We start from the raw sequence: 8,656 nt of genomic DNA on the forward strand, positions 1-8,656 counted from the left end.
GAGAAAGTTGAGTAGGACTAAAGAAATAAAACTTGACAGAAGCAAGAATTATGATTGCGAATCACTAGCTCTTCTGATTTTCTCCAGTCTAAATTATGTTTTGCTCATTTTACTTGACCAGTAAGGTAAAACCCCACGTGGGAGGAAAGGGAGTTGCTGTTTCATAATGGGTCAGAATCAAAACCCCATTGTCCCAAGTCAAGCTTTCAGACAGGCTGACTCCCTGCATTTTTCTATGTCAAAATAAAAACAATTTATTTATGCTATCGCATTGCAGCCAAGTTAAGTCTTCAGTGCAGTCATGCATTGCTTAATGGCCAGGACACGTTCTGAGAAATGCATTGTTGAGGCAGTATTGTCATTGTGCAAACATCATAGAATGTACCAACCCAAACCTAGATAGACAGCCTACTACATGCCTAGGCTATATGGTGAGCCTATTGCTTCTGGGCTACAGACGTACACAGCATGTTCCTGTACTGAATCCTATAGGCAGTTGTAACACAATGGTAAGTATTTGTGTATCTAAACATATCTAAACATAGGAAAGGAACAGTAAGCATACGGTATTATAATCTTATGGGTCCACTGTCACATATGGGGGTCCATCATTAACTGAAATGTTGTGTGTGGCTCATGACTATATTAGAGATGTGATAATTTGCAGACAGACCGAAGTTCACAAAGGACTCTATGAGTTTCATTTGCATGGAAAAGACTAGTATTAATACATTCAGTATAGACAGTGAGCCCTGGAGTCTGCACAGGGTCAGTTTCCTGTTGTACATGCTCAGCCCAATATTTTTTGATTCATGAATATTAAAGAATTAGAGATCACAAGGCCTTACCACCATCTTGCACCCTCTAAAAACATAATGACCCTTTATTTCATGGCACTTGACTTAGTTTATTCAGCATGATCAGGGCAGCATTCAGGCTATAGCAAGCCTGTTAAATATTTACCCATGAGGCGGATATTTATACATGAATCAGCAGCACTTATCAGTGTGCGACACTGGATATAGATTTTGGATCCTTACAAGCTAAGAAACTACTGAGTTAAATAAAGGGTGAAATGACGTCCTTTAAAAAATAAACTCTCAGTTAAAACTATCTTTCATAGTACCTAAAGTGCTTTACACTTGCTGAGGGTCACCCCGGACAGCCAACCAAGTCATTCAGAATCAGACCTGCCAGAGTGGCTGGTCCGTCACATTTGAGATCAAGTGAATCTGATTGTTTGATGGTTGGGGTGGGAGACTACTGAGATATTAACAAAATTAAGAGGAGATCCTGCCTTGCTGCTGTGTGGGAAATTGTAAATGGAGATGAGCCGTACATCACAGTGTCTACTTTGGTGACAGTCTGAAGCCTCTAGGAGCCCCTCATCATACTGGGATGCTGGCCTGGCCCACTGATAGCCAGATCCGCTGTTTCTTTCCATCAGTAAGCCAGGCCTTGCTGCTGTGTGGGAAATTGTAAATGGAGATGAGCCATACATCACAGTAGTCTTTCATAATTAAAAATCCCCCTCCTCTCAGGGAGGTAATATATATCAGCAGAAACAGCCTAGACTCTGGTGACAGGCAAACCTGTGTTCAGATCTTGGTTTTACCTCTGTCTAATTGTGTGAACCTAGGCAGTATTTTCTGTTCTCTGAGCCTCAATTTTTTCACATGTGAAATTACAATGATACTTCCCATCTCTTTGAACTGTAGAGAGCATTTAATTAGATAATATGATAAAGCACCTAGCAACATGTGTTAGTTCTTGGTAGTGACCAAAGCAGGGTGCAGACACATGGGCCTGGCAGCAGAACACCTTGCCTTTGGAGCTCTTCACACCTCTGCTTTTCTCCATCATTACAGGTAATTTTTGTCTAACGACTGTATTTCAGAATGGCACAATCCAAACAGACAGAGGGAGACAGTTTCAAGTTTAAAGGATTACTCAGACTGTTTTCCTTCCTTGTATATAATTTAATGACTGTAATATTTTATATAATTCAAAGCCTATTACTGTCAACTCCAGGGAAGTGTCCAAATTATTTTCTTTTTTGGAATTTTATTATGCCAAGGATTGTTCGTCTAAGTGAGCTATGAGTAGCTTGGATCTTGTCATTCTCTGTTATACAGATATTCAACCAGTAGCTACAGGACATAAATATTGTATTTATTTTTCTTACACTATGGATTATTTGTTTCTTAATCAGCTTTCTGTCCTAATGAAATCATTAGAACCTTCTGGTTAGATGTGTGCCTTCTGTGTTATTTGTGCATACAAAAGAGGAGACAAAAGCCTTCCTCTGGTTTATAGGAAGTCACAGGAATTTTCGTAGCCGTCTTCGGAGTTTAGGCTAAATCTAATCTAATGCCTACTCTAAGCGTAGCAAAAGGAAATGATGGCCTTGCTGATTCTAGGCAGTTGCAGAATGCAGATGATTCATTAATGTCATACTTAGTCAAACACTGTCTTATAATTTTCTCAGCTGTCAGAGTTGTGCTTTTAGGTAACATCTGAGTAGAAAAAACCAATATTGAGTATTTCCACTCCACACTGACTTCCTTGTGTCACTTGAGATTTTGTTCATTTAGACTTTTTATTTGCATGAGCAAACACAAAATTCATTTATTAATTTATTTTGAGATGGAGTCTCGCTTTTGTCACCCGGGCTGGAGTGCGGTGGCACGATCTCGGCTCACTGCAGCCTCCACCTCCTTGGGTTCAAGCGATTCTCCTGCCTCAGCCTTCCGAGTAGCTGGGATTATAGGGGCCTGCCACCACGCTCAGCTAATTTTTGTATTTTTAGTAGAGACAGGGTTTCACCATGTTGGCCAGGATGGTGTTGATCTCTTGACCTTGTGATCCACCCACCTCGGCCTCCCAAAGTGCTGGGCTTACGGGTGTGAGCCACCATGCCTGGCCCCACTCAATTTATTTTTACCAGGAAAATTAATTTCAGAAATCTGTAGTCAATAGGGAGAGAGGATGGGTTTGTAGTCCTTTTAGTAGTGTTTTATACATGTATATGCACATTCACATACATACTCCCTGTATCACAAACCCTACACTGAATCAAAGTGCCCTAAACTCTTTCTTGGTTTGTTTGTTTGTTGAGACGGGGTCTCACTCTGTCGCCCAGGCTAGGGTACAGAGGCACGATCTTGGCTCACTGCAACCTCTGCCTCCAGGCTCAAGTGATCCTCCCACCTCAGTTTCCTGAGTAGCTACGGCTACAGATGTGCACCACCATGCCAGGCTAATTTTTAAAATTTTTTGTAGAGATGAAGTCTTCCTATGTTGTCCAAGCTGATCTCGAACTCCTGGACTCAAGTGATTTGCCAACCTCAGCCTCCCAAAGTGCTGGGATTATAGTCGTGAGCCACACTGCACCTGGCTTTAGAAATGATTTTCTAGCCAGGCGCGGTGGCTCACGCCTGTAATCCCAGCACTTTGGGAGGCCAAGGCGGGCGGATCACAAGGTCAGGAGATTGAGACCATCCTAGCTAACACGGTGAAAGCCCGTCTCTACTAAAAATGCAAAAAAATCACCGGGCGTGGCAGCGGGCGCCTGTAGTCCCAGCTACTCGGGAGGCTGAGGCAGGAGAATAGCATGAACCCGGGAGGCAGAGCTTGCAGTGAGCCAAGATCGTGTCACTGCACTCCAGCCTGGGCGACTGAGCGAGACTGGATCTCAAAAAAAAAAAAGAAATTATTTTCTAGGCAGTTATTGTCACACATTTTTCTTCCGCTTACAACCTTGTAACTGTGGGGTCTTGGATAATAATCCAACATTATAAATAAATAATCACAACATTAAGAAGTAATCACAACATTAAGGGATTTTAGGGATTTTTAAAAATATCCCATCGTATTACAGAGAGGGTTTAGGGAACTTATAGAAGTATATGCATTAAAATGAAATTAAGAAAAGAAAAACAAACTAAGGCAAAAGGAAAGGGAGCATAGGAAAGAAGATGAAGTGAAGATTAAGGGTGATAAATGAAATGTATGCTTTAAAGTTCTGAACAATTTCTTTTAATAATTGTGTGCTGGTTAATTTAAAGTGAAAAAAAGAATTTTTTTTTTTTTTCTTTTGAGACTGAGTCTCGCTGTATCACCCAGGCTGTAGTGCAGTGGTGTGATCTTGGCTCTCTGCAACCTCCGCCTCCCAGGTTCAAGGGATTCTCATGCCTCAGCCTCCTGAGTAGCTGGGATTACAGGTGCCCACCACCACACGCCCAGCTAATCTTTGTATTTTTAGTAGAGACCGGGTTTCGTCATGTTGGCCAGACTGGTCTCGAACTCCTGACCTCAGGTGATCCCCCCACCTCAGCCTCCCAAAGTGCTGGGATTACAGTCGTGAGCCACCGCACCTGGCCAGAAAAAAGGAATTTCTGAAAGATCTGGAAATTATTTCTGAATCAACGTTGTATCTTACTATTTGGATCAGTGATTATTGACTGCACCTTCTTGTATACCTTTTGAAATACAAGATAATGGCCGATAAGCTGTAGAATTAGTCTCTTGAGAACTCTGTTACAGTGTTGCAGCAATTCATTTTAGTTCAGTTTCAGTGTTCAGTGAATAACTTACCTGTGCCCAGCAAAGAATTGGGCATAATCAAGAGTATGAAAAGTGTATGTTTCGGTAATACCTACAGCCCATTGGTGTTGGTAAGACATTTACGCATCCCATGCCAATCAAAATTTTCTAATTTGTACTGTTGTGTGTTATCAATGATGTGTAATGCAAACATGCTAATTTATTAAAATGAATTAAAATACAGAAATGTAATCATAAAGTGAAGCCCATATACCCATCATCATTAACCTAGGCAGTCGGTGGCCAGACTTTGATGAGAGAAGCTGAGTCTGCTTGGGGGTAACACTTCTTAAGTTGCTTAAGCCCTAAGAGAAGTGTCCATTGTACTCCTGTCCTTTCAGCGCACTTGGAGGCTCCTCGGCTCTTCATATCCCAGCTTTTCCAGGAGGAGGATGTCTCATTGATTACGTTCCTCAAGTATGCCACCTGCTCACCAACAAGGTAAAAGCAAGTCCCCAACTCATCCCTCTTGTGAGATTTCTTCCTCCAGTCCACCACGTACCCAGAATCATCGTGCATGCTCCATCCTTCTCAGACCGTCTGCTCAGTTTCAGCCTCTATCTAACACCTGCCCTTCCTACTGTGAATTACAGTTAATCTATTTCTCTCTCTGTTTCTTTGCCCTCCTTCTTCCTTTTCTAAGGATTCTGACCTCCTGTTCCAGTCTTATCTTCATCTCTTAACTTTATGTCTGGGATTTAAGTCACGTCTTTCTTGAATTTCCTTTACCCAGTTTTTGCCAGTTCTTGCACCTTCTTAAACTTTAAAACTTTGGAACCCCATTGCTTCCCAATTATCCAATGCGTGCATGCATGCATGTGTGCTTGTGCTTGTGCTTGGCAGTAGTTGATATCAGAGTAATTGTTTAAAACTGCCTTCATCTCTCTCTGCATTTCTGTACTTTACTTTTTAATAGTCAGCCTTTGATTCTTCTCGTCATACCTGGGAGCAGTTCACTAGTGTCCTGCGCCTAGGGGCAAGATTCCCTTCGTTTTCATCTCCTTCTTCTTCTTTTTTTTTTTTTTTTTTTTTTTGAGATGGAGTCTCACTCTGTCGCCCAGGCTGGAATGTAGTGGCACGATCTCGGCTCACTGCAATCTCCGCCTCCCGGGTTCAAGCGATTCTCCTGCCTCAGCCTCCTGAGTAGCTGGGATGACAGGCACCCTCCACCACGCCTGGCTAATTTTTGTATTTTTAGTAGAGATGAGGGTTCACCATGTTGGCCAGGCTGGTCTCGAACTCCTGACCTCAGGTGATCTGCCTACCTCAGCCTCCCAGAGTGCTGGGATTACAGGTGTGAGCCACCCCGCCCAGCCAGTCAGCTGGTCTTATACTCAGTCAGATGACCTAAAGCTTCTCTTAGCTACATGAATGAGCCATTACATTAGCAAGTAGCTGAGTCTAATGGTTATTGTTAGATGTTTCCAAAAAGTGTAAGAATATACTTGTTAATGTCCAGCTAGTATATTTGGCTGAAAACTAGCGATACTGATGCACAAGCAATGCTGACTCTCTTTCTTCTCCCACATAGACTGTGACTCAGTTTGTTTAGTTGCCAGAGTGCAGTTTTCTTTGCTCCTGTTGACTTGTTCACATTGGCTTGGAAAAATAGATCTTTTATTTGTCTCTTTCATTCAAAAGATAGCTCACTTCTATATAGAAAATAGTTTAAAAGTACAATAATCTTTCGAGAGCTTCAGTATTATTTTTCAAATGTCAGAGAAACTAAAATCTAGCAACTCCGCCGTCTGTGGGCCGGGCACAGATTCCAGGCTTTAACCCTCATGCAGGGGTTGCTTCTCATCAGACCACATTTCCCCAGCCTCTTGCCCTCCTGCAAAACTGATTGGAGGACAGAATTCTTATTTACATTCTGGGGCTTTGCACTGCCTTCAAATCTGTGTCCCAGAATTATAGAGAAAAATGCAAATTTGGTCTTCTAGAACAGAGAAGAAAAGCCTTTTTAAAGCTCTCCAATTGAGATTAATTTCTAGTCATACATTTTCCTCAAAAAAATTATAACACCGTTTTCCCAGAAATGTAAGAATCAGTCAATTTTTCTTATCTGGTTTCTTTCATTAATTTTACTTGTCTTTTGAAATTGGTGTTCTTCTGTTTGCTACAAATGAGGACAGTATGGGCTGCTTTTAGAAACAATCTCTTCAAATGAATTTCCATAATTATATTGGAATCTATCTTTATAGCCAGTTTTGTTGTGGGTTTCTGTTAAAATGGTTTTCTGTTTTTAAAATGAAGTATACAGAACTGTTTTCATCCCCTTTTTAAACAAAGCCACTTAAGCAAACTTATCATCTGCTTTTCTTTTCCCAAAATAACATTTCTGATCCTGCATTAAGCCTGCAAAGTAAGCACTGTTTTTATAAATTGACATAAACCCCTTTTATATAAATAGAATTGTTTTACATTTAAAGGGTACAACATGGCTATCAGTACCAATTGTGTCAAGGTTATTTCAAGCACTTTATCTTGAGCTTTTGTTATCCGTGGAAACTCAGTGTGGCTGTAGCCAATATAAACAATTTTGGGGGTCTCTCCTTCCCACTGTTTCTTCCAGCCATCGTGAACATTATAAGGAATGTGTTTTCATGTTAGAAGCTGGTGGGCAAATGACTAACTTTCAGATGCCTAGCTTAATGAGTGCACAATTTTTTTATAGAAACTGTCATTGGGTGATAATGAGGAAATATAAAAAGGCAAAGCAAAATAAAATCTCCTATTGTAATACTCCTTATTCTGAATATTAGAATTTTAAAACGAGAGAAGCATTATTCTGCCTTTTTTAATAGGAGCTCAAGATAACCAAATAACCCCATTTGATGAGAGACAGCTCTTTACAGAGAATGTCAGCTGATATATGCAAAAGGAACGATGGGATTCAAAAATCATCATTTTGCAGTCCCTAATGAAATCATTGATTCAGACAAGGATCTCCAATAAATACTAAAGCCATTAGGGGAAAGGTTGATGGGAAACGAGGTCTTCCCACGCTTCAGAGGGTAGGTCCATAGACTGTTCACTGTGGCAGAGGGAGCATTCCCTTCCAGTGGAGTGGTCTGGCTATCGTCACCTTAGCCAAGTGATCAGGCCCAGTATCATCTAGGAAGTTTTCTTGCCAAAAATGTTCAAACTGGACCTAATCACCCTTTAGCTCTAATTTCTAATTTATTGGAAATGCAGAGAGTAAAGGAAAAAGGAAGAAAACAGAATTGAGACATTCTATAAGACTGCTACCCCAATTTCTTTTCTTTCTGCCCTTTTTTTTTTTTTTTTTTTTTTTTAAAGAGATAAGGTCTTGCTCTTTTAAACAGATGAGGTGGCCCAGGCTGGGGTGCAGTGGTGCTATCTAAGCTCAATGCAGCTTTGAACTCCTGAGCTCAAGCATTCCTCCTGCCTCAGCCTCCTGAGTAGCTAGGGCTATAGGTGCATATCACCATACCCAGCTAATTTCTTTTATTTTTTGTTGAGATGAGGTCTGGCTGTGTTGCTGAGGCTGGTCCTGAATTCCTGGCCTCAAGTAATCCTCCTGCCTCAGACTCCCAAAGTACTGGGATTACATGCGTGAGATTCCGCATCTGGATATAGCCCAATTTATTTGAAAAATCAGTGTCATATATGTGCATGCAGGCACACACACATACACACACTCAAGGAGGTACTATTTATTATAGATTTAGAAACTTAAAAGGCATTAAAAACAAATGGCTGATCCTTAATCATACATTGCTTTTTAAAAAACATTTTGGGCCTGGCTCACACCTGTAATCCTAGCATTTTGGGAGGCCGAGGCGGGCTGATCATCTGAAGTCAGGAGTTCGAGACCAGCCTGGCCAACATGATGAAACCTCGTCTCTACTAAAAATACAAAAATTAGCAGGGCATAGTGGCGGACTCCTATAATCCCAGCTTCCTGGGAAGCTGAGGGAGGAGAATCACTTGAACCCGGGGAGGTAGAGGTTGCAGTGAGCTGAGATCACGCCGTTGCACTCCAGCCTGGGCAACAAGAGCGAGACTCTGTCTCAAAAAAAAAAAA

General features: G+C 41.3%; 1 protein-coding gene across 5 annotated transcripts in view; it reads left to right on the plus strand.

The window, feature by feature from the left end:
• BABAM2 (BRISC and BRCA1 A complex member 2) overlaps positions 1-8,656 on the plus strand; it is a 460,475-nt gene that overhangs the window by 354,609 nt on the left and 97,210 nt on the right. For all 5 annotated transcript variants that reach the window (XR_001886531.1, XM_017876999.1, XM_017876997.1 and 2 more), the window contains exon 8: positions 4,947-5,046. Coding sequence is in view for 4 of the 5 variants with exons in the window: in XM_017876999.1 (XP_017732488.1) it covers positions 4,947-5,046 (100 nt within the window). In the remaining variant the exon portion in view is untranslated. The remainder of the gene's footprint in view (positions 1-4,946; positions 5,047-8,656) is intronic.

The sequence above is a fragment of the Rhinopithecus bieti genome, unplaced genomic scaffold, assembly GCF_001698545.2.
Source record: "Rhinopithecus bieti isolate Rb0 unplaced genomic scaffold, ASM169854v2 scaffold_7681, whole genome shotgun sequence".
NCBI lineage: Eukaryota > Metazoa > Chordata > Mammalia > Primates > Cercopithecidae > Rhinopithecus > Rhinopithecus bieti.